A 27,812-nucleotide genomic window follows, 5' to 3' on the forward strand; every position below is an offset into this window, starting at 1 on the left:
AAGAAACAGGAACTCATACATAACTTGTGGAAATGTTAAATGGTACAGTCACTTTGGAAAAGAGCCTGGCATTTCTTCATAAAGTTAAATATAAATTTTCCATATTACCAAGTAATTTTACTCCTTAGTATATATCCAAGAATATATATCCACACAAAATTTTGTACATGAATATTTTGTAATAGTGTTATTTACAATAGTCAAAAGACAGAAATAGCCCAAATATCCAATAACTGATGAATGAATAAATAAGCTTAGTTTATCCATAAAATAGAATATTCATCAATAAAAGAAAAAAATGAAGTCTTGATATTTGCTACAACCTTGAAACCTTTTTGCTGAGTGAAAGAAGACAGTAATAAAAAATCTATATTGTATGATTTTATTTATATCAAAAGTCAAGAATAGGTAAATCTGTCAAGACAGAAGTAAGTCAGCATTTGCTAGGCCTGGGGAAGAAGAATGCATAAAGCATATGCATTTTTGAGGGGCAGGAAATGTCAAAAGTATTCTAAATTAGATTGTGGTGATGGTTGCATAATTCTGTGAATGTAGTAAAAGTCAACAAATTGTTCACTTAATATGGGTAAATTATATAGTAGGGGAATTATATCTTTAAAAAAACTTTTTTTTCAAAGAGATGATGATGGCTTAAATGATAAGGGACTACAATGTTGACACTGATGGTAATGAGAAGTCTGATTCTGGGGGAAGGCGTCCGAGTAAACTATATGACAGTGGTGCCTTGTAATCTTTTTTTTATTTATAAAATTGTAATTTTAAAAGGTTGTACTTAATATTTACAAGATTTAAAAACAAGTGCTTTTGCTAGGGCTGTGGGATGACTCTAAGTTATGAGACAGAAGAATTAAGAAGATTGCGGATGTCCTTTTTTGAAATCCAGAAGATTGGAAGTAATTTTACAACTGAGATTGAGTTTATTTTTAGGTACATTCGTTTTATGGAGTGTAGAATATTATCATGTATACATTACACTAGAAGGAAGACAAGAGTCTGCTTCTTAGGAGCAAGTGAAAGAAAACTCTCTCTGGCAGGATGGAAGGAAAGTTCACACTATGACTAAACATCTTTCCTTATTTTTTTGGCAGTATTTGACCTCTAGAAACAGTTCATTTCCGCTGCGTGTTAATTGGATGAGATTAAGACATCTCCATTCTGTCCTAGATTAACAAAGATGAAGATTTGAAAGTAGAAATGCACTAAATCTTGATAAGTCATTGAATTGTATCCAACATGCGTTCATGTTATTAGAAAGCATCTGCTCTGTAAACAGGATTAGACTTTGGGAAGTGCAAAAACATATAAACCATCATTTCTTTCCCTCAATATCTTGTGGGATGGACAGAGAAATAAGTCTGACTTTCAAGAAAAAGTCAGTGACAACCAAATTATAGAAATGTAAAAGTCATAAAGGATCAGTATACGATGTGTGATAGATTAGCAACACTTAATGACGAGACGGATGGTTGAAATCTTAAGATTGCCTTGGAAGAGGGAGAGAAATCCACCACATTGACGAGCACCATTAGAGAATGTTTATGAAATTAGTGTGGCTTTTTCTAGGCCTCTAAAGACAACAGATCTAGATATGTTGATGCAAGAGAGATAGGTAATCAAATTAGGGAAAATAAATGTAGAAAGCTGAATTGCACATTGGCTATTTAGGGAGCTGCGAATAAAATATAGTACACTAAGGCCACTATCCCTGGAGCCCAATATGTAATAAGTTTCATCATATAAATTTGGACAGAGAAGAGAGTCCAGTCACTACTAGTAGAGGCTAATGATAACATCATAAGAATACCAATTTATAGGGTACATGTCTATTTTTGTGAATCTAATCATAGGGCATGTTTTGTAACTTATTGATTGGATAAAACAATCATTCGTATTGAGTGTTTTCTGAGTGTGCTACCATACTAGGCACTGTTTAAAACCAGAATTACCTTAAAGCATTATTATTTAGCTTAGCAAAATAAAATAAGAAGGTTCCTAATAATAAGAAGCCACTGCTAAATATTAAGTAATTGGTCTTAACTCTTTTCACCATGCCTGCTCAAAGAGGCCTGGGAAGTAAAAAGAGGTAAGGTAACTCAACTTTACTTGTAGTATATTCAGGTCTATTTGTGATTTAAATGCAGAAATTTGAGTCCCAGGCAGAAGTCCACTTACTGGACATGACATTTTCCCGTATTTATCCTGGTTTGCATTTACCATTTGCAGTCTCTGCTTTATTCTTTATCTCTCTCATATACGCCCCCAACAAACACAGACACATGTACACGCTCACACACACACACACATACACACACACACGAGAATGAGTAGAGAGAAAAGGTAACACAATTATTCCTATCCATTTATCTGTATACCCAAAGCTGTGTTGATAAGTATCTACCATTTTTCATAGACAACATGTGTGTTTCGTTTTTGGAATAGTTAAGATTTCATAATACCTGTGTTGTGTGGCTGGAGGGCAGCTATCCATACATTAAATACAACACAAATTCCTATTCTTTAACAAAACACTTCAGGTTATAGATAAACTTTTTTTTTTGTTTTGTTTTTTTTTGTTTTTTTCTTTTTTTTTTTATTGTTGGGGATTCATTGAGGGTACAATAAGCCAGGTTACACTGATTGCAATTGTTACATAAAGTCCCTCTTGCAATCATGTCTTGCCCCCATAAAGTGTGACATACACCAAGGCCCCACCCCCCTCCATCCTTCCCTCTTTCTGCTTCCCCCGCCATAACCATAATTGTCATTAATTGTCCTCATATCAAAATTGAGTACATAGGATTCATGCTTCTCCATTCTTGTGATGCTTTACTAAGAATAATGTCTTCCACTTCCATCCAGGTTAATACGAAGGATGTAAAGTCTCCATTTTTTTTAATGGCTGAATAGTATTCCATGGTATACATATACCACAGCTTGTTAATCCATTCCTGGGTTGGTGGGCATTTAGGCTGTTTCCACATTTTGGCGATTGTAAATTGAGCTGCAATAAACAGTTTAGTACAAGTGTCCTTATGATAAAAGGATTTTTTTCCTTCTGGGTAGATGCCCAGTAATGGGATTGCAGGATCAAATGGGAGGTCTAGCTTGAGTGCTTTGAGGTTTCTCCATACTTCCTTCCAGAAAGGTTGTACTAGTTTGCAGTCCCACCAGCAGTGTAAAAGTGTTCCCTTCTCTCCACATCCACGCCAGCATCTGCAGTTTTGAGATTTTGTGATGTGGGCCATTCTCACTGGGGTTAGATGATATCTCAGGGTTGTTTTGATTTGCATTTCTCTAATATATAGAGATGATGAACATTTTTTCATGTGTTTGTTAGCCATTTGTCTGTCATCTTTAGAGAAAGTTCTATTCATGTCTCTTGCCCATTGATACATGGGATTGTTGGCTTTTTTCATGTGGATTAATTTGAGTTCTCTGTAGATCCTAGTTATCAAGCTTTTGTCTGATTGAAAATATGCAAATATCCTTTCCCATTGTGTAGATTGTCTCTTTGCTTTGGTTATTGTCTCCTTAGCTGTACAGAAGCTTTTCAGTTTAATGAAGGCCCATTTGTTTATTTTTGTTGTTGTTGCAATTGCCATGGCAGTCTTCTTCATGAAGTCTTTCCCCAGGCCAATATCTTCCAGTGTTTTTCCTATGCTTTCTTGGAGGATTTTTATTGTTTCATGCCTTAAATTTAAGTCCTTTATCCATCTTGAATTATTTTTTGTGAGCGGGGAAAGGTGTGGGTCCAGTTTCAGTCTTTTACATGTAGACATCCAGTTCTCCCAACACCATTTATTGAATAGGGAGTCTTTCCCCCAAGGTATGTTCTTGTTTGGTTTATCAAAGATTAGGTGGTTGTAAAATGTTAGTTTCATTTCTTGGTTTTCAATTCGATTCCAAGTGTCTATGTCTCTGTTTTTGTGCCAGTACCATGCTGTCTTGAGCACTATGGCTTTGTAGTACAGACTAAAATCTGGTATGCTGATGCCCCCAGCTTTATTTTTGTTACAGAGAACTGCCTTAGCTATACGGGTTTTTTTCCGGTTCCATACAAAACGCAGAATCATTTTTTCCAAGTCTTGAAAGTACGATGTTGGTATTTTGATAGGAATGGCATTGAATAGGTAGATTGCTTTGGGAAGTATAGACATTTTAACAATGTTGATTCTTCCCCTCCATGATCATGGTATGTTCTTCCATTTGTTAATATCCTCTGCTATTTCCTTTCTGAGGATTTCATAGTTTTCTTTATAGAGGTCCTTCACCTCCTTCGTTAGGTATATTCCTAGGTATTTCATTTTCTTTGAAACTATGGTGAAGGGAGTTGTGTCCTTAATTAGCTTCTCATCTTGACTGTTATTGGTGTACACAAAGGCTACTGACTTGTGGACGTCGATTTTATTTTATTTTATTATTATTATTTATTTTGGCCAGGGCTGGGTTTGAATCCACCACCTCTGGCATATGGGACCGGCGCCCTACCCCTTGAGCCACAGGCGCCACCTGGACATTGATTTTATATCCTGAAACATTACTGTATTTTTTGATGACTTCTAGGAGTCTTATGGTTGAGTCTTTGTGGTTTTCTAAGTATAAGATCATGTCGTCAGCAAAGAGGGAGAGTTTGACCTCCTCTGCTCCCATTTGGATTCCCTTTATTTCCTTGTCTTGCCTAATTGTATTGGCTAGAACTTCCAGCACTACGTTGAATAGTAAAGGTGACAGAGGACAACCTTGTCTGGTTCCAGTTCTAAGAGGAAAAGCTTTCAGTTTTACTCCATTTAGTAAAATATTGGCTGTGGGTTTGTCATAGATAGCTTCAATCAGTTTTAGAAATGTGCCACCTATGCCTATACTCTTCAGTGTTCTAATTAGAAAAGGATGCTGGATTTTATCAAATGCTTTTTCTGCATCTATTGAGAGGATCATGTGATCTTTATTTTTGCCTCTGTTAATATGGTGGATAACATTTATAGACTTGTGTATGTTAAACCAGCCTTGCATCCCTGGGATGAAGCCTACTTGATCGTGATGAATGACTTTTTTGATGATAAGCTGTAATCTATTGGCTAGGATTTTGTTGAGAATTTTTGCATCTATATTCATGAGTGAAATTGGTCTAAAATTCTCCTTTTTGTTTGGGTCTTTTCCTGGTTTTGGTATCAGGGTGATGTTTGCTTCATAGAATGTGTTGGGGAAGATTCCTTCTTCCTCAATTTTTTGGAATAATTTCTGCAGTACAGGAATAAGCTCTTCCTTGAAGGTTTGATAGAATTCTGGAGTGAAGCCATCTGGACCTGGGCATTTTTTGGTTGGAAGATTTTTTATTGTTTCTTTGATCTCAGTGCTTGAAATTGGTCTGTTCAGGAGCTCTATTTCTTCCTGGCTGAGTCTAGAGAGAGGGTGTGATTCCAAATATTGATCCATTTCTTTCACATTGTCAAATTTCTGGGCATAGAGTTTCTGGTAGTATTCAGAGATGATCTCTTGTATCTCTGTGGGATCAGTTGTTATTTCCCCTTTATCATTTCTGATTGAGGTTACTAGAGATTTTACTTTTCTATTCCTCGTTAGTCTGGCCAATGGTTTATCTATTTTATTTATTTTTTCGAAAAAACCAACTCCTTGTTTCATTAATTTTCTGAATGATTCTTTTGTTTTCAATTTCATTGATCTCTGATTTGATTTTGGATATTTCTTTTCTTCTACTGAGTTTAGGCTTAGATTGTTCATCTTTTTCCAATTCCATAAGATCTCTTGTGAGATTGTTGGTGTGCTCTCTTTCCGTTTTTCGAATGTAAGCATCTAAAGCGATGAATTTTCCTCTCAAAACTGCTTTTGCAGTATCCCACAGGTTTTGGTAGCTTGTGTCTTCATTTTTGTTATGCTCAAGGAAGTTAATGATTTCCTGTTTTATTTCTTCCTGCACCCATCTGTTATTCAACAGAAGATTGTTTAATTTCCATGCCTTTGGGTGGGGTCGAGCACTTTTGTTAGAGTTGAGTTCCATCTTTAGTGCCTTATGGTCTGAGAAGATACAAGGTAAAATTTCAATTCTTTTGATTCTGTTGATATTTGTTTTGTGCCCCAGGATATGATCAATTTTGGAGAATGTTCCATGGGGTGATGAGAAGAATGTATATTTTTTATCTTTGGGATGGAGTGTTCTATATGCGTCTATCAAGCACAGTTGTTCTAGGGTCTCATTTAAATCTCTTATATCCTTGTTTAATTTCTGTTTGAGGATCTGTCGAGCTCTGTAAGAGGAGTGTTAAGGTCCCCTGTTATTATGGTATTATCAGATATCATATTGCTCAGACTGAGTAAGTCTGTTTCAAGAATCTGGGAGCATTTAAATTGGGTGCATAGATATTTAGAACTGAAATGTCTTCTTGTTGTATTTTTCCCTTGACCTAGTATCCATACATTTGAGAAGTTCATTGAGGCTAATGCACCATAAATAAAGATACTGCTAATAAAATAAGCAAAGGCTAATGGAAGAGGAAATGTTTGAAGAGCCTTATATGTAACCCTCCCATGTATTTCCCTACCTCATTCCTTCCTTAGGACTGTTGAGGCTCATGAGATTGTCGCCTTCTTGATACTTTTGTGGGTCTTCATCTATGATTCTAACATGAAAATTACTGCAGTCCTATCAATTAACTTTGTCCCAAATACTTTACCATTAGGTATATATAACTATAGAATATCATTTAAATCATTTGCCAGCTTCACTTAGACCTGAAATGCCGCCTCCTTTTACTGAAATGCTCATGCCCACTGAGAACAGCTGCTCTTCTCATGGTGCTGAGGACACGTGTGCCACTTACACTTTGTTCTCCGGGGTTTCTTGCTGCATGATCAAGTCTTCACTGGCAAAGATATTTACCATCGACAGAGAAAATCAACTTGGCATCATTTTAATTGTTACTGTGGTATAAAATCCTTTATATATTAATTTAATATTCGCATTTCTCTTTTTGCTATTCTCTACTATAACTTTTATCTATTCCAGATTATTTGTCCATTATTCATCAAGTCTTATGAAATTTGTTATATTAATAGCATTAAAATTTTTCCTGTTATATACAGGGAAAATGAAGTATATTTAGTCTTATCTAATATCATTTTTATGATATTTTCAAATTTTCTCAGCCCCCTCATTATAAAGTGGAGACAGATATCTTTCCCCACCCTGTGCCCCCATTGGTGGCTCTTTGGTTTTGTGTCAAATGTTTTATATATATATTTTTTTAATTTTTCTAAGTAGTTATTTAAATTATCTGGAATTTTATTGTATAATTCAAGGATCATTCCCACCTTCAACAATCATGCATAACTAATTTTCTAAATATTGTGCATTTTAAAACCTTTCAATTTATTATTGGTTTTAAATACAGGAGTTTTAAAAATATAATTTTGTTCTATTTCTAGTCTTTTGATTATTTTATTTATTTCTTATTTTATATCACAGTATTATATTTGTTAACCCACTTCTGCCTTATGTTTATTTTTTGTTTGTTTTTTTAATATATTTTAGAGTATTCTTGTGCAATATTTCTTTTAGAGCAGCAAAGTTTATCTGCCCTAGAATTGGACAAAGAATGTTAATAATCTTCATATAATTAGAGGGAGGAAACTATATCACATGGCTAGAAATGCTTGCATCATTGTTGAGTACCCCCACTTTCCTCACTGTATTAGAGCTTCCTTTGTCATCTTGATGTAGTTCCCTAAAGAGGCAGTGCTAATAAAGCCAAATTACTATTTGTTTTATGAGGGTCAACTCAGAGCAGGACATGATATTCAAACACATTTTTCCTAAGTGTTGAGAAATGTTGATGAAATATGTTACCACAAAACAGACTTTAATACTGCAGTTGTCAGACAGCTCACAAGAACAGCCAGAACTTGTCTCCATGGACAGTACTAGAGATATAGTGAAATACATTTTTTTTTAATTCACAGTATTCAGAATATACATCAATTATTTTTATTTTATTGCAACATAGAATAATCATGTATATGCAGTTGTGGTCATGTAACCAATTCTGCTGTTATCAAAAATTGAAGATTAAGCTACTATCATTGATTTTCTCAAAGTTTTCAATGTCAGCATCTTTGTGTAATGCTTGGGTTATACTTGTGTTATACACAGACATTTACCTTTTTCAAGTATTCTATCATTATATTAATGAATTTTTGAAGTGTTTTCATATCTTCTTATAGATGTTACCTGGAGATATGTAAACATTTATGCATGGATTTTGGTTAAGCTTTAAAAATTAAAACTTTTTCCATTTCTATAACCATTTCATTTTATTTCTAAGTGTTGACATTTACTGGATCCCTTTGTGTAGAGGAAACAGATTCCATAGTTCTGCCAGAGCCTTTTTGTGGGCCGATTTGTTGATGTGTATCAGAAATGTAAATTATAAACATTTTCTGTGTCTGCCTGTTTCGGCAGCATATAGTTAATCCACGTTTGTGTGTGTATGAGAGAGCATGCTCAATTTTTTCAAATGCTCTGCAGCATTGGAAATGCTGCCCAAACTGCCTACTCTCCATTGCATGTATTTCCATAAAACACAGGTTATTTTATATAAAGCATCTTTTTAAAAAACATGACTCATCATTTTATTATAGTCCAAGCATGCCTTTCATCACCCCAAATTGCAGGGAGGCCTACAGGTATGGTTATACATAATTCTTCTTAGAATTTTAAATTCTCCATGTTACTTATGCTAAGTACGTTAGGCAGTAACCATATTTTGCCTTGAGGCTTCTATATGCCATTCTTAAAGTATTTCCTATGACTTACTGAGCTTAAACTCTATTGTTTATACTTCTTTTAGACCAAAAGTGGCAGTAAATACAAAACAAACTTGGAAATTTTACTGTGAACTATAGTGAAATACATTTTTTTTAATTCACAGTGTTCAGAACACACAAAACTACCTATTCTCCTGCAAAGAAACTTTTCTCCTTAGCTGGATTTTTTTCTGTCTGTGAGAGAGATTATTATTCTTCAATGCCAATTATTTATTTGATTCAAGGATATTTTCCTTTGAGATTTTAAATATGCAAAAGTAAAATTATTTCCATTTATTTATTCCATTATAATATAATAGTGTATTTCTGTTTTCTTTTCATGTCTTAATTTTAGTCATTCCACAGATTAAACCTGAGATAATTGAATAGCCAGTTGTTATTTTTGGTGTTACTCATTTATGTGTGTGTGTGTGTGTGTGTGTGTGTGTATGTGTATATAACTTAATAAGCAGGAATTTTAAAACAGCTGTTAAATTTGTGCTGGTCCTAAGGTTGTTCAGCCTTGACTAGGGTTGGCTTGGCCACTGTGCATGTGTACATGATAGAATTTTTAAAGAGTCACTAGGATACTTCCTTATTCCCTTGTCTGTTCTTCCAAATATTCTGCTACTTTTCCATTTGTGAATATTATGAAGGAAATTCACTTATTTTGCTTGTCTAGAATAAAGTAATCTGTTTTTTTTTTGTTTGTTTGTTTAAGAGCTTTAGCTATGGAATGAGACTCTTAGGATTCAAATCCTGGGACTGCAGTTACATCTTGAGTTATCTTAAATAATTTATGAAATTAATCTAAAGTAAAGGCTTCTGTGTCAAAAGTTCAATCAAATGAGAGCAGGAGTGTTATTCAAAATATTTAACAACTAAAAATGCCTAGGTTCTGATCCACTCGAAGGAAATCTATTCAAAATAGGGTCCTAAAAAATCTCTGGCACACCAACCATCACGGATTTAAGTAGTGGGAGGTCGTGGGATTTGGAGCAGCTTATGTGCTGGTAGCTTACTTAGGCGGCCTTAACAATGATTATTTAACTCAACTAGTGAGGAAATATTTCAATATTTTAACTGATTCAGCTAAACTAGAGTAACCCAGAAGTGTCATGAAATTAAGTTAAGTAAGATTTTTTCCAGATGCATTTTTTTTCTACAACGAAGAGTAATGATGTTGGAAAACAATAGAGGACAACACATGACATGAGCCTTTGGAAAGGGAAACAAGAATTGGAGGTCCCAAAGCACATGTTGTCTATTGCACAGATGAATGGTCCGTGGTCATGGCATTGGCAATACCACATTAAAAAGGTTGCTCCTATGTAATGAGAAGATCCCGGTTGAGCTTTATGTCCTTTTGTTCCTGACTGAGAGTGACTCTTCAGTATTCCCATGGATTTTTTGAGCTCTCAATTACTCATCAACCAAAATCCTTTTCTGTCTAAATTAATGGCATTTAAGTTCTCTTGTTCATTACCGGAACATTATTAAAGAATTTGGTACTAGAACTGGATTGTTAGAGTCAATACACCTTAACATATAGAACTGACTTGCTGAAGGATTACTATTCCTGTGTAGGAATAAACTTAAAGAAAATTTAATGTTTGGTTAAATTATGACATTATTACATTTGGAATAAAAATGGTATCTTAAGGGACCTGTTAGAAAAATACCAGGATTTTGCAGTGTGTGATTAATTCCCAGGGCCATTATTAAATTTTTTCAAGAAAGAGATAAGCTTAGGATTCTTGGCCATAAAGAATTTATAAAAAAGAGTGATAGTTTTAGTAGATTATTTGTCTCACTGCCATAGCTATGCAAATTAGTAATGCGATTCTTTTAATTATGAAAAATAGACTACAATCCAAATTTAAGAACTTACATATTGAAGCAGAAAGATAGCATAATTCTCAGAGAATAAGGTTATGTAAAAGATAAACCCAGACTTAAACTTCTTATAATACCTCTGGTTAACACAATGGTCTCAACTTTGGTTGCGTATTGCTTTAAAAAACATAATTATGCTTTGTTCCCAGCTCCTAAAATTCTTATTTAATTAATTTGTCTTAGAAGTAATTTAAACATTGTTCTTTAAAAAATTCCCTAGGTGGGTGGCCCCTGTGGCTCAAGGAGTAGGGCGCCGGTCCCATATGCCGGAGGTGGTGGGTTCAAACCCAGCCCCGGCCAAATTAAAAAAAAAAAAAAAAAAAATTCCCTAGGTGATTCTTCAGAAATGATTCTTTCTCACTGAAGAAATCTTTGGAATACCACCTCTAAGACAGAACCATATTCCAGGTTTTGATTTATCTCAGTTTAAAGCCATTGGAGGTGAACTAGAGAGTGGTTAGGGCCTTGCTGTGAAGCAATGGATATTCCTACAATAAAAAACTGCACAAACATGATCTTTGGAGGTGATTTCTAGCCAACTAAATAAACTTGAAACAAATATAGTGGAAGCCTATTGAGATTTTTAAGATAACTACATTGAAATAAATTAATCTAAATATTAGAGACAAGATCCCAGGATATTTAAGTCCTATGGCAGTCATCATTTCCCTAAATTTACACCAAGGTGAGAATGCTAAAGATTTGATTCCTTCAGCATGGGAAAGCTTTGTCATGATCATCCCAGATATGGCCACAGAGAAAATAGACCAGAGAGTTCATCACAGATGTCAAAAGTTAGAGCTAGTATTTTGGGAGACCAAGAAATCCTCTTCAGGGCCAAAGGGGAGATTTTTCACTATGCCTGTGTCCAATATGGTATGTGCTGTGTACTAACGAATGTTTTGCATTGTTTTCCATTATTGTCTTTTTCAAAAGTTTTTGAAACATTTGAAATGTTGTTGCTTACCTTTTCTTTTTGTCAACAATGCATTTTTAACTCAGAGGTTGCTGGGCCATGATGAGCTGTAATCCAGAACTAACAGAGATATCAAAGCAACCTCTACATAACCTTTGAGTTAGATGCCAACTCAACTTGTCTCCTATTTGTTAAAAAGTTAATGATCTTCACTGAAGTTTGGACTTTAAAAAAAAATTACATATGAAAAAAAGCTGAGCTTTTAAATATTGAGCTACTAACATCAATTATAATTTTCCACATTAAGGAACCCCGATATCATTTGATAATTACTCGTATTAACTGATAGACCTTGGCTTGGGAAGGGTCACATAACCTAAATCTAATGGATCTCAAGGAAGGGTTGTATAAATCTTTTGGAAAGCATTCTTTTTCATTCTTACAAAAGAGCAATAGTAGTAAACCAACCAACCTTAAAAACTACACTGTCTCTGGATTGATGTGCACCAATTTCTTACCAGGTAAGGAATAAATAAATAAGTTCTGAGGCAGTTTGGATTTTATAGTTTGGGTTAGGTTTTCTTTTAACTGCTGCTAAAAGCAACAAAATTGACATAAGGACCCACCTTAAACAAAGGTATAGGGACAAAATATTATCATTGAATACCAACTATCCAGTTGAAAGAATAGAGCCATTAAAGTATTTTAGGGAAATGACATGCAAAGATTGACATGCAGAAAAAAGTGGAGTAGAACAAAGGATGAAAAGCAGACTGGGAGATAGAATGGAAGCAAGGCCGTGCAATGAAGCCTACTGCTGTAATTCAAAGTAGTTCAGAGAATAATTATTGAAGAATGGATCTATCGCTGTATGTGCACACACACTACTTACCAATGTAAAGTTTACATCATGTGATTGTATTATCTCTCAAAGGAAAACATTTATTCATATATTTTATTAAATTCAATTTATAAGAATTTCAAGTCAAGAAGCTGATTTGAGTTTATTGCCTTAGTTAACACATGACTTTTAGATTTCCTTACTAGGTCTGACAGTTAAGTTCATGAATTTATCTTAGAAAAAGTTTTAGATACCTCATTGCAAAATATTACTATGGTTATCATCAAAGTACTCCCCTTGGTCATCTAGTAATTATAGTGACATTCAGCAGTGAGGTATATAGCACTTTTTCTAGCACGAGCTCACTAACTTAATTGTCAGACTTCATATGACAACTCTGATGAACATTCCAGAAAACGAGTTCCAAAATTGCTATGAAGGATGACTAGGCACTGCCATTAGTGCGTAGCTTTCCAAGGGGAGTACCTCCCAGGTAACCATAGTGATTGATATTCAGTTGTGAGGTAGGTAACACAATTTCTAGGGTGAGTCCACAAACTTAATTGTTCTATTTCATAAATACATACTTTAAAATTAGTAGAATTAGAAACACTAATATGAAAAATCACAAACACATCTTAAAAACATAAAAATACGAAAGTACATTGACTTAATTTTAAAAATGATCTCTACCTTTATCGATGTATCTTTCAAAAATGAAATATTAGATCCACCATTAAATATTTCTGTGGGTGGGAGTGAGTTTGAGCTATGTGCCTTCTTTGCATTGGCAGTTAGTTTTAACTTGACTTAACAAGTTAAAAACGAAGTTAAATTGTGTTAATTTTAACACAATTTTAAGGCGTGTTTCTTCTATGCTACCACACAAATCATTGGTGATTTAACCATTCTTTTGGCTTTCTGGATACATTTCACATAAGGAAATATTGTTTTCAGTAGTGATCAAGGTTCCAGACCCATACTCCAAAGGCCAATCTCCTTCATGGTGTGATTTACATATGGTTTTTACTTGTGGATCACACTATTTCAATAGTAAATAACCACAATTTATTGATAAGATGTTTCTTTTAGTTTATACCTCAGATGTCCTGATTGACCAAACCTTATTAGAGTGGTTTTCCACCTGCATTCTGGTAAGGGATTCAGAAGAGAACTGACAAAGGCCTGTGTCGGGGGATATTAGATCAAAAGGGAAGAAGAACACAACAGGAAGGCAAGTCCCATGGAAGTGTTTGTATCAAGCAGCATAAAAGATTCAATCTGGGCAGGGGAACAAAAGTGGGGATGCATTCAAAAATCAGAAGAGCTGTTTTATGGTTCATACAATATTGAATTAATGAGTTTGTGATATCTCACAAACTGTAATTATTATGAGATGAATTGGTCCTCACTTTCTTCACTGCTATGCTACCTTAGTTGGTACTTTGGCACTTATAAAAGAAGTTGTAACCTGTCTTTGAGTTTCAATATTCTTCCCTCTTCCTTGTTCTTGATAAAATTTAATATACTGATTCCTATACCCCAGTTCACTCTAATCTTTACAGGGTGAGATTTATGTTGTTGAAATTATTTACAAGATCTAGTTATTTTTCTTGCTACAAATTCCTGAATCAATTAATAAAACTCGTGGTGGTCTTAAATTAGCCCTATTCTTGCTTATAGGCCCATTTCTATTTGTTATGTATATTCTGTTTGGGGAATAGAACAACACTATCCAACACTATCCAACACTATCCACTGTAAACACACTATATATGTGTTTAAGTCTGTGTTTGTAATCTGCCTATCTGCACATATTTGGTTGAAAGGTGGAATTTTTTTTTGTTGTTGTTATTGTTAAAGTTTTTGGCTGGGCTGGGTTTGAACCCGCCACCTCTGGCATATAGGTCTGGCGCCCTACTCCTTTGAGCCACAGACGCCGCCTGAAAGGTGGAAATCTTAATGTTCTCTTTCCAGTGTGTAAGAACATTACCAAATGCCTATCATTTGAGTCACAATCTAGATACTCTGTGACTGCTAGGTCTTCCTTCTTATTTAATTGTTATTATTGTTATTTTTTTTTCTGTTGGCATTAATGTTTCTGCAAAATTTCCTAAAACATAATGAAGCTAAGTTTTAAAATGGCATCTTTGCTTCTGAGTATGCATTTGTCTAGGTCTTTAGGCACTTTTGGCAACTGTTTTGATTATACCCTGACTGAGTTACATCTGAGAAGATATAAGAAAGAATTTCTGAGTCACAAAACTGCAATCACAAATATCAATCCTGAGTTGAGAGAAAAATAAGTACATTTAGAAAGTAAGAAAATAATTCTGTTGAAAGCAATACTTCAGAACATAATATATTCAACCATTGTTGCAAGCAGGAGGAGGAATACATATAATAAAGTAAATACAGAGTTTGGATTGAGAGAGAGTTGAGTAAAAATCCAATCTCAAACTCTTGGAAGCTATGTGATTTATCAGGCAAATGCTTAATCTATACGTGTGTAAGACCCAGTATTTTTTTTTTAATTAATGACATGGCAATAACATTTGCTGAAAAATGTCACTTTGTGTTTTGAAAATAGTATAGAGAAAGTATTTGGCAATAGTAGCATTATTATGCGTATTATTATTCACAAAGTGATGATTAGGTAAGAATATTATGCTTAGAGTAATGTTCCTAAGAGCAACACTGTAAGGTTATAGAATGTAACCATTTCCTTTGATTCTGTTTTATTATCACCAATGTAGATAGTATATATTTAGCAGTAATTCATTAATAGTTTATTATTGATTATGGCAAATTTGTCACTTTTTTAAATCTGGAATTTTGTACCTCATGAGTAAATAACTGTAAGAATAATTATCTGCAATATCTACCACATGGAAAGAGTTAGCAAGGGAGATGTCAAAGGCATTATTCAGGTTTGGCATCTCTTGAAAATTCCATTTCTAAGAGAAGAGCATTTATTTGGCACAAAATGTGGCTAACAATGCCAATAGAACAAGTTAAGCCTACATCCTATATTATGTGGCCAATACATCCACATTACTATTTCAAAGATTCTGAAACTATCACAGATTCTATGGTGATCCACATTAGAAACATTAGAATTAATGATATCTATTTTACCAGGGCAAAATTTAGCTCTGGTAAATACCAAGCGTCTATTATCTGATGACACCTTGAGAGTATTCAGGAAGATTGATCATCCAGTCTGAATGTGCTGAATCATCCAGTGCTGAAATCACTGCACTTTTGCATCTTGGTCACCATATAATTTTGTATAGATATTGAGCTCTTTTTAGAGAATTTGTCAACTATACATATTATTTTGTTTGCTTTTGACATTTAAAATATATCTTCTTTCAATAAGATCATATATCTGCGCATCCCATATTTTAGAAGATAGCTTCCTACAATGTCTTCTAAGTTGTTTTGTTTATCGATTATCTTGTCTCTTTAGTTCTATAATCTACCTTAACAATTTAGGGTACATGATTTGAATTCTTGGTAATTAGTTCCTCATACATTATTTTTGCTTCCTTGTCTTCTTTCTTCATGGGACTACAATTTTATGTATGCCAGAGCCTTTCTTACTTTTTTTTTTGTTTGTATTTTCCAACTTATTTTCTTCCTATGCTTCAAAATAAAAAATTTTCTCCTGTTGCTATTTCCATTTCATTAATCCTCTGTGTCTAAACTTCTCGTTAAACCCACTTATTAAGTTCTTAATTTATGTTATTTTATTTTCGCTTACATAATTGCTTTTTGATTTTTAAATAGGTATTAGCTATCTGCCAAAATTCCCTATTTTGGACTATATTTTCATAAGCCTATAATCATAGTTATTTTAAAGTTGTTGTTTTTTTTTTAATGATAACTTTGACATCTGCTTAATTCTTAGCCTCTAGGCTCTTGCCTACTTAGAAGTCAGAAAATGCTTGGAAATAAAAAGTGGGGCCAAGTGACAGTTTCACTTCTTTGATTTCTCATCTGAGATTTTGCCCCCTCAAGCCTTGATTGTGTCATGTTCTGATTCTTCCAAAGAGATTTAACATATTTTACCTATCTTTCCTCATTGTTCCTGTCAGTTGGGTTGGTCTGATACAAGCTAGTCTATCATTACCAAAAGAAAAATCCAAAATATGTATTTTTAATAGTTTTTTTCTGGGCTGTTCTGCACAAATTTGAAGAAACAGTAATTTTCCATCCTCTTGTCATCAAAACTTTCTTCCTAGACTTGTCTGTGTCTAACAATCTTTACTTGTCTGTCTCTAACAATATCTGTCTAGCCAGCATCAGCTCTTTTTACTCCCATTTTGGAATAGAGGGCCTGAAGTAAATGTGAACTTTTAGTACCTAATCGCAAAAATAATAGAATTACCACTGTTACTATTTAAACTTGAGTTTTTTTAAGTTGAGATGTCTTCCTACCTAAATTCTCCCCAATGGCTTTGGGCTACTTATCTTTTTATATTCATCCCTCACAGTATTTATTATAGCATGGGAACACCTCTTGTTATTGTGCTTCACAGATACAGCATTTTTTTCCAAATTGAAGTTTTGCCATAAACCTGCTTCTAGCATTTCTAATGGTGCCATTTCCCCCTTAACATATGCTCACTCTCTGTCTCTGTGTCACATTTTGGTAACTATTGCAATAGATCAAATTTTTTAATATTATTGTATCTCTTACAGTACTCTGTAGTCAGTCATCTTTGACACTAGTATTTATATTGGTTTTGGGATGCCATGAACACCCATACAACATGGCAAACTTAATTGATAAATGTGTATGTTCTGATTATTTCACCCACTGGCTATTCCTCTCTGTCTCTCCCTCTCTTCAGGCCTCCCTATTCTCTAAGATATTAAAATACAAAAATTAGGCCAATTAATAACCCTACAGTGGCCTCTGAGAGTTCAAATGAAAGGAAGGTTTGTATCTCATACTTTAAATCAAAGCTAGAAATAATTAAGCTTAGTCAGGAAGACATGCAGAAAGCTGGGACGTGCTGAAAGGTAGGCCTCCTGACCCAAAGCTATGTTCTGAATGAAAAGGAAACATTCATGACAGAAATAAAAGTGCTACTCCAACGAGCACACAAGATAGGAAAGCAAAACAGCCTGATTGCTGATATGGAGAAAGTTTGTCTGGATCAATCAAAATAGTCACAGAATTTTCCTTGAATCAAAACACTCATCCAAAGCAAACACCATTCCCTCAAACTCTCTTCAATTCTATGAAGGCTGCAGAAGGAAAGTTGGGAGCTCGCCAAAGATAGTTGATGAGGCTTAAGGAAAGAAGCCATCTTTATAATGTAAAAGTGGAAATGAAGGAACAAGTGCTATGGAGAAGCTACTTTCTAATTTGAGTTCTTTGAGGATTCTCCATCCTTCCTTCCAAAAAGGTTATATTAGTTTGCAGTCCCACCAGCAATGGAGAAGAGTTCCCTTCTCTCCACATGTACGCCAGCATGTGCAGTTTTGAGATTTTGTGATGTGGGACATTCTCACAGGGGTTAAGTGATATCTCAGGGTGGTTTTGATTTGTATTTCTCTGATCATTAGGGATGATGAGTATTTTTTCATATGCTGTTAGCCATTCGTCTGTCTTCTTTAGCGAAGGCTCTATTCACTTGCACAGTGATATAAGGTATGATTGGCTCTTTTTATGTTGATTAATTTGAGTTCTCTATAGATCCTATTTGTCAAGCTTTTGTCTGATTTATAATATGCAAATATCATTTCCCATTGTTTAGATTATCTATTTGCTTTGGATGTTGTCTCCTTAGCCGTACAGAGATATTGAGGTTAATTAAGTCCCATTTGTTTATTTTTTTGGGGTTGCAATTGCCACAGAAGTCTTCATAAGTTCTATCCCAGGCCAATATCTTCAAGTGTTTTTCCCACACTTTCTTTGAGGATTTTTGTTGTTTCGTGCCTTAGATTTAGATCTTTTATTCATCTTGAATCAATTTTAGTGAGTGGAGAAAGGTGTGGGTTCAGTTTCAGTCTTTTACATGTGGCTATCCAGTTCTCTATGAATTTGTATTTATAACAAGATCCTAATGTACTGGATGCTACTGGTTTGGGGAGCAAAATTTAAGAACCACTGCATCATAGGATCTTTTATGGCTATAGCTTATTTATGATGATTGTCTTACATTTTTCTGTTTAATACTCCAGCAATTTTATTTCCTTATAAAATTTCATGTGTTGTTATCAAAGTAGCTCTTTGAGAACACAGAAATTCTAAAAGAAAATATCGGAAAACTCTTATAGGTATCAGTTTACTGAAAGAATTTATGACTTAAACCCACAAGTCAAATAAAGCAATAAAATAAATATATAAATGAGACTTAATTAAATTAATAAGCTTCTGTACAATAAAGAAAGTAATCAATTGAGCTAATAAACAAGATACGTCTGACAAAGGGCTAATATCTAGAATTTATAAAGTGCTCAAACAAAATCATCAAGAAAAAGACAATTAAAATGTGGGCAAAAGACACAAATTGAAGATTTTGAAAAGAAGATAGACAAATGGCTAAGAAACATATGAAAAATTATCAACATATTTAGTCATTAGGTAAATGTAAATTACAGCCACAATGAGATATCATGTTACCTCTCTTAGAATGGCCTATATTACAAAAGCAAAAACAGTAGATGCTGAAACATGGATGCAGAGAGAAAGAAAATGCTTATGAACCGCTGGTGGGATGGAAAGTCAGTACAGCCTTTATGAAAAACAGTATGGGGATTCCTCAAACACAGATTTAGACCTCCCATTCTATCCAGTAATCCCACTCTTGGGTATTTACCCAAAGGAAATTAAGTCATTGTTTCAAAAAGACACCTGCACGTGAATGTTTATGGCAGAACAATTTATAATTGTAAAAATGTAGGACCAACCTAAGTGACCATCAATTTGTGTATGGATAAAGAAAATTTGGTATATATATATTTACACACACACATATTCTTCACTTAGAATAATGGTCTCCTGTTCCATCCATGTTGCTGCAAAAGATAGCATTTAATTCCTTTTTATATGGAGTGGTACTCCAATATGTACATGAAAAGGAGTTAAATGCTATCTTTTGCAGCAACATGGATGGAACAGGAGATTATTATTCTAAGTGAAGTATTTCAGGAATGGAAAACAAACACCACATGTATTCTATAATAACTAGGACTAAATGAAGGGGACAATCAGGCACAAAGTGATTTAAAGCTACTCGGGAGGCTGAGGCAAGAGAATCGCTTAAGCCCAGGAGTTGGAGGTTGCTGTGAGCTGTGTGAGGCCACGGCACTCTACCGAGGGCCATAAAGTGAGACTCTGTCTCTACAAAAAAAAAATAAAATAAAATAAAAAATAAAGGACATTGGAAACCAAGAAGAAAGGAGGGCAGGAGGGAGTGAAATGTAAAAACTTACCTATCAGGTTCAGTGAACACTATTTTAGTGATGGGAACGTAAAAGCTCTACCTTAATCATTACACAAAGTATCTAGGTAAAAAAAAAAAAAAAAAAAAAATGCCCCCTTCACATGTTGAAATAAATAAAGAAAAGAGTACTTAAAAAAACTCATAGATTGTGAATAAATCCCAATATTTTAATCTTAATTGAAGTGAAATTGCTAATTGCACATCAAAATTTGTTGATTTTATCTAAAGTCATTAAGCTTAAAGGAAAAAACAGAAGGGATGAAATCAAAAAGCTCATCACCTGCTCCAAGGTATTAGAAAAAGAGTAGCAACTTTAAAGAATGTCTATGGAAAAATAATTTAAAAATTTAATATATAGAAAACCATGCAACCATGAAGATGATCAGCAAATCATACGAAAACTCTGAAAAGAATAATGAAATTCTTATAGCTCTGGACAGAGTCATACCAAAAAAAAAAAAAGCATGAAAGCATATGTCATCATATCAAACATGTGAAAGGCAAGAGCATAAAATGCTGACATTTAAAAACTATTAGAGAGCACAAACTATTGTATGCCAATACATTTGAATATTTGGTAAAATGCACAGAGAACACATTTCTAGAGAAATGAAACCTCAGAAAATGCTTACAAGGCTAGGTGCCTGTATCTCAGTGGTTAGGGCACCAACCACATACACTGGGGCTGGGGCTGGAGGGTTAAAACCAAGCCCAGGGCAGCTAAACAACAATGACTATTACAAACAAACAAACAAAACAATCAAACAAACAAAAAAGAAAAAACCAAAAAACCTGGTGTTGTGACAGGCGCCTGTAGTCCCAGCTACTTGGGAGGCTGAGTCCAGAGAATCACTTAAGCCCAAGAGTTTAAGGTTGCTGTGAGCTGTGACACCATAACACTCTACCGAGGGTGACATAGTGAGACTCTATCTTAAAAAAAAAAATAGAAAAGTTGAGTAATTTTATGCGTATTAAAGAAACTGAATATATAATTCGAAATCTTCCCAAAAACTTGCATTTGGTTTAACGGGTGAATTCTATGAAACATTTAAGGAAAATCTTTGTCAATACTATCTAAACCCTTCTGTAGAACAGGGGGTAAGGGAACTGTCCTAAACTACTTAAATTAGTCCACCATTGGCTTTATACTAAAACCCAATAGGAACATTGTAAGAAAATAAAATTACTGGCCAATCTCATAAAGGAACACATATGCAAAATCCTGGAAATGTGTAAGCATTGTAAATTCAGAAATATATAAAAAGTACTATGCATCTTGACCAAATTTGATTTATTCTAGAAATGTAAGATTGGTTTAACAGTCAAAAATGTACCAATATATTTCAACATATTTATAGAAAACGTAAGAAACTTCCTGTAAACTTTTTTTCATGCCCTTAGTTTTAAATACTCTTGTTCCATGAACCCAGATACAGTACTATTTCTTTCCCTGTCATTGAGATTTCAGAGCTCTGGGTAAGCACTCGAATGGAAATATGTCAACTGTTGGGTGCATGCTTCTTTAGGAAAAACCTACTAACAGCAGGGTCCCTTGAATTATATCCTATAGATCGATCTGGCATTACTTTTTCAGCTGTCCCTCCTGAGGTCTCTGAATCTACAAAGAAAAGGAAACAATAATTCTTTTAAGGCTATCATAATTACTGAAATAGAATCACATAGTATTCTGCCCACATGTTTGCAGTTGTATACGTTTTGGCTTGTTGAAATGTTAGAAAAAAAATGAAAAGTTTTTTTATGTGTCAGAATCTATTGCAAGTTGGGGATGACGTCTTCTCATTCTGAATTCCTGCCTCTTGCAGTTAATTTAGGTCGAGAGAGACAGCTCCATCTCAAATACAATCTGTTTATTGGGTGACACTCTTTATCAGACTGCATTTTTTGCCATTTAAATACAATTTAATATTATAATAATACCTAAGGCATGCCACAAACTGATTCTTAATTTTTATTTAACTATCCTTTTATCTGATATATTGGTAGATTGTTTGATTTTCTAAATCACTAAATGCAATATCATAATCTGGGTAATGTAAGGTTGACATTAAAAAACATGAATAATAATGTTAACATTAAAATGATGTTCCTATATTTTTGCAACTATAAAATTAAGGGAAAATGTATACAATTCTAGGTTGTATCTTTTGTTAATTAAAAACAATAGAAACCATGTTTATTAACTTACAATGAGGTATGTACCCATTTTTATCTTTTTATCAAGGTAGACTGAACTTTGTCTATAATCCTGGCAATACCAATTGGTTCATTTTTGCAAAATTGTAACAAGACTAGTAGAAATTTTGGGAGGATTTCATGAGATAGCATGCACCTTGTCTGGGGCGACGCCTAATATGCACAATGAATTTGAGTTTCATTGACTTCTTTATTGTACCATAAAATTTCATTTCTGTGTCCCACTCACAGACTCCTGAAAAAAAAAAAAAGAGTTCCTTAATTGATCTAATCCTAATATAAACAAATGTAGAGGTGTGGCCAAACCAATCATCTTTTTTCAATAAATAATGCCAACTCTATTACATAAATAATAGGAAGAAGTAATAGTTTTTTAAATCACAAGATACTGTAACCTTGGGGTTGAACTCCTGCTTTAGGCTTTGTGAGGAATTGAGTGGATAATAAATGGAGGAGCACAGGCAGCAGCTTGGCCAGGATTACATAGGTCCCACTGTGCAGAGTTAGCACCTGATGAAAGATTTAGTACCTCTTAGGGCATGCCCTGAGAGTCCACTAAATTATTTTGTATATTGTTTTAGACATACCTTTTTTCGTTTTTACTTTAATGGCTTCCGTATATTCTATTTACATAAATCAAATGAGTTTGGGCTATATATTTTCTCACTACTTTATAAATCATACAATTCATAATATTAATTTTCAAAATTTTAAGTTGCATCATTGTCTTTTATGAATATTGAATTTTAAAAAATTATAAGATTGGTTAATGGTTTCCTGACATTATGTAGCATGGTTTGAAACCGACATCTTTAACTTAAAACATTAGCGGATTCATCATATGTTGAATATTGAAAAAAGAAAATATGGGGGCGGTGCCTGAGGCTCAAGGAGTAGGGCACCGGCCCCATATACCAGAGATGGTGGGTTCAAACCTGGCTCCAGCTAAAAACTGCAAAAAACAACCAAAAAAGAAAACAAAAAAAGAAAGAAAAAAGAAAATATGTGAGTAGGGCTCCAGCCCCATATACTGAGGGTGGTGGGTTTGAACCCGGCTCTGGCCAAACTGCAACAAAAAATAGCCGGGTGTTGTGGTGGGTGCCGGTAGTCCCAGCTACTAGGGAGGCGAAGGCAAGGGAATTGCCTAAGCCCAAGATCTGGAGGTTGCTGTGAGCTGTGTTACGCCTTGGCACTCTACCGAGGGTGATAAAGTGAGACTCTGTCTCTAAAATACAAAAAAACAAAAAAAGAAAATATGAAGATTACATAGACCTAGAAACAAAAATGATCAAAACAGATTATCCAATAATTGAACAGGTTGGACACAAAATACCAGGATCCTAAATTTTATTTTAAATGTTCACACACACACGTGCACACACACACAGTGCCAAAAATATGTTTACATAATTTAAGAAAGGAAAAATCTGTATGAAAATTATAATACTCATGTCATGTTTTACTTCTGCAATTATAAGAGTTACAGGGTACAATATGTGTATACAAGATAATATTATAGCATTATATACCAACATTATTGGTATATATTGAATATAACAATTTTAATACAGGTTTTTTTCTTAAAATGTATATACTATTTTTCGGGCACTGCATGTGTATATGTGTGTGTATAATTTAGAATGCTTTTGGTATAGGTGAAAAAAACGAGCTAAAGTATAAGAATACGTCTGATGTCATGTAAGAATAAATGAAATATTCAACGATGTCATCAAAGAGCCTGGCTCCCCCTACGTTTTCACTCAGCCATCTTTGGTGGGTTGGCCATACTCCATAGGGTTTGTTCAGCATACAAGATGCTGCTCCAAGCTTTGTAGTTTAACACAGCCTTGTCCAAAATAGTGATAGCTGGTCATTCTATTGTATTTTATAACTCTTACGATTGCAGAAATCAAACGTGACTTGAATATCATAATTTCAATACAGATTTTTCCTTTCTTAAATTATGTATACATAGTTTGTGTCCTGGACTAAAGACTTTCCTTATAGCTACCTCCCCTCAGCATATTTTCTGTTAGATCCGAATTATCAGGTTTGAGTAGGGCAATCCTCTTCTATTGCCCAAGAAGAATTATGAATATTTCTTTTTTATTCTCGAACACACATTTGGATGACAAATTGTACATCTACTCTCAGTTTAAGTCACATGCCTATGTCTTAGAAGCATGGGATCCTAAAGAAAGCAAGTATACAGTATTTTCAGCCTCTATCATGGAATGTGATTCTGCCAAGGGATAAGGGAATGGCTTTGGGGTAAGGAACCAATAATATGAGTCACATATTCAGCACTAAACAATTTCCAATTTCTGATTATGAAGTTGGACATTGTGCAAATTAGACCAAATAATTTATGTGAAATTTCTCTAGGACAATCTAGATGTCTGTGAGTATAAGTTAAGGAAGAAATATTAAGGAATAAGTTTTATTATTAGAGGAAATTCAAGTCTATCTGCTATTTTGAACTACTGGTAATGATGAGATTAGCAACTTATCTACTTTTTACTCATTTAAAAAACTTTTGATAATATTCTTAATATTTTCCTTTGTTTTTATTTAGAATTAGACCCGGTGACCATACAACTTATGATCCAAACAGCTAAACCAACTTTCGGCCATCTGACAGATGTAAGTAAAATGTTCAAATTATAGTAAGTAGTAACAGTAATTAAGTGCAAGCATTTATTACGTCTTAATGTATTTAATATTATGTTTTAAAGTTACCTTCCTCCTAAAATGACTATACTATTATCTACTCTAGAAAATAATGGAATAAGACATTTGTGAAAGTTCTTATTAATGATCCACCTATCTACTTATGTGTCTTAATTTTACTTACGATAATATTTTTGGTAACATGAATATTTATAATGGACTACAAAAATTTTCATAGCCTGTCTCAGCAAAAGTATAGCTGTAATAAGCCTTACTTAAAAGAGTTTTGTATTTTTAAAGAGTAATTGAAACATTTCAACAGATATTTCAAAGGTCATTTTGTGGTTTTAGTTTTAGCACATCTATTTTTTTTTAAGTATATTTATTTATTTATTTATTTTTGTGGTTTTTGGCCGGGGCTAGGTTTGAACCCACCACCTCCAGAATATGGGATCGGCGCCCTACTCCTTGAGCCACAGATGCCACCCTAGCACATCTATTTTATGTTAATAAAATATTACTTATGGTTGCTACAAACACACCGTATGCAGATCTTTATAAATTTTGTATTTATTACATGCTTGTAGAATATATAAAGAAACACTAAGCTTTAGTTCATGTTAGAATACTTATTTAGCTTATGCAGGAATATTTAATAATTTATTCAAGAAATGTTATTGAACGAGTTAATAATGTAATGAAGAATATGGAGTACATTTAAGTTCATAGTATTTCAGAGGAGTCTGAAGTTGCTCGGATGGTCTGATAATATTGCTGTTCACCAAAAGAAAGCAGAACTCCAATGAACTAACCATTCATGGCCCCTAAATGTGGAGTGGATGTTGTAAAAGGTCGTAGACTATGATGTTTGATATGAGAAAATGGTGCAGAAGCCCACAGGAGAAGGGTACAGATTAGTTTTAACCAAACAGGGTCTTTAAGGACCAAAAATTTCTACAAGGAGTTTTTAAAGACTAACTTGTTAATAGTGTGGTACTAAATGCCAGCCCTCCCCTTTACCCCCCAACAAAATCCTTGGTGAAGCCTATATGACTCACTTTGATGTTTTCACTGTTTCCTATGGCTACATTTGAAAACATGTTAAGTCCTATTTTAAGACACAAGTGTGGTGAGAACAGAAGTTTCCTCAAAGGAGAGAGTACCTGGGTTATATTTTGGAACTGATGTATTTTAGATTAAATCATCATGATGAAAGTGAGGCAATCATGTTTTATCACCATGGTTGCCAAATTACACAGTGGCAGTGTTTGGTATATGAGTGGTATATGGTGTTTGGTATATAACTCTGCACAGCGAGACCTGTATAATCCTGGCCAAGCTGCTGTGTGCTCCTCCTTTTATTATCCACTCAATTCCTCACAATGCCTAATGCAATAAGTTCATAAAGAAGGGACATTATGGGATGACCTCTAGCAGACGTTAGTGCTAGCTGTTTGTACCAATAATGGTTGCATATTCCCTGAACTTAAGTCTTACCTACCAAGCTTTGCTGATGCAAATGGAACTTTGACTCAACTGACAGGGACAAATCCAGAGTTGAGGAAAGATAATTGGTAAATAAGCAATCAGCTTGGGATAGGAATGTTAAGAGTCTCCCTAGTAACCTACTTTGCAGAGTATTTTAAGTCAAGAGTCAATGGAGCACGGGTATCAAGGTAAATCTTCACTGTTGTCCTCATCTTGAAAAGATTTTGTTTTTGGTTGGGTTTGGGGAGAAGAGGGAAAAGAGACAGATATTTTTTTCTGTAGTAAATATATCAGTGATAGAATGTGATCTACCAGGCTTGGTGGGGACAGAAAATGCTGGACAGGGCTAACTAACTAGCTGGAAATGCCATCTTTTTGAGATGAAATCTCAATTATGCTTCTCGGGGATCTAAGCACAAGAAATGTGATATATCAGGGGAGCAGACATTTGAAAGGCAGTGGAAAAAAGTGAAGTGAAGCCAGGAGAAAGAAAATCCTAGGTCAGAAGTGTGTCTAGAGAAATTTGGAAGAAAATAGACATTTCCAGTTAAATTCTCTTAAGTAATTTGCAGTGTCAGGTTTGAAGTAAATCATCTTCTGTTTTCCCTGAAATCTTCAATTGCTTGGTGATGATCTTGATGTGAACAGATTTTTTTTTTTTTATGCTGAGTGGAAAAAAGTGCCAAGTACAACTCACAGTTTGGTAGAGACAAAAACAGATACTGTATACCTATGTCAAACACATCTGTGTTGAACCAGGAAAATTAAAATGAAAAACACTTTATTCTGGTAATATGTTCATTTTTTATTCTATATTATCACTACGTTGTTTCATGACAGTTCTCAAGCTCTGTTGAGCTTTGCTCCTTTCTGGGGCATCTATTTCTATACTCTGCAAAAGCTAGCATTATCTTGTTAACTAATTTTGGCAGAGTCAAATGAAAAGAACAAATTATGTATCTGAATAAAACACCTATTGTATGTTTAATGCTGTTTTTACATGTTGGTTAGAATTTTTTCCCAGACTCAGAATGATTTTGACAGGTTTATAAAAATGAGGAGTCCTAGCAATAGCTCAGTTTTAGTTGTGTAATTATCAGATGTTTAAATAAAGCCATTTTTTTACGTGAGGTGCCATCAAAAGCCAGTTTCATGAATAGATTGTCCCTCCCCACTTACCTGCTCACATGGTGTTTAATTCTCTTGTGTTTGCTTCTAAATTTTTATTGTTTTACATTTCAAAATGGATTTCTATTTAATTTGGAATTAAGTTGTCTATGATGTGAATTTAAGCTTAAACTGTTTTTCCTTATTGATATCAAATTTTCCCAGGCCCATGTACTGAAAAAGTCATTCTCTACCCAATGAACTGCATTGCTATCACTGTTACAAATTAGGTGACTGCCCATGTGTTCTTTCTTTTATAAAACAGGAGCATTTGTCTATCACCAAATCAATACCATAATAACAAGCGTAGAGGCTCTAT

General features: G+C 34.2%; 1 protein-coding gene across 1 annotated transcript in view; it reads left to right on the forward strand.

The window, feature by feature from the left end:
- CNBD1 (cyclic nucleotide binding domain containing 1) overlaps nucleotides 1-24,918 on the forward strand; it is a 412,528-nt gene extending 387,610 nt beyond the window's left edge. The window contains exons 11-12 of the mRNA XM_053558669.1: nucleotides 24,744-24,811; nucleotides 24,904-24,918. Of these exons, the coding sequence (XP_053414644.1) occupies nucleotides 24,744-24,811; nucleotides 24,904-24,918 (83 nt within the window). The remainder of the gene's footprint in view (nucleotides 1-24,743; nucleotides 24,812-24,903) is intronic.
- Nucleotides 24,919-27,812: the final 2,894 nt, after the last annotated feature.

The sequence above is a fragment of the Nycticebus coucang genome, chromosome 13 (genome assembly GCF_027406575.1).
Source record: "Nycticebus coucang isolate mNycCou1 chromosome 13, mNycCou1.pri, whole genome shotgun sequence".
In the NCBI taxonomy this organism is placed as follows: domain Eukaryota; kingdom Metazoa; phylum Chordata; class Mammalia; order Primates; family Lorisidae; genus Nycticebus; species Nycticebus coucang.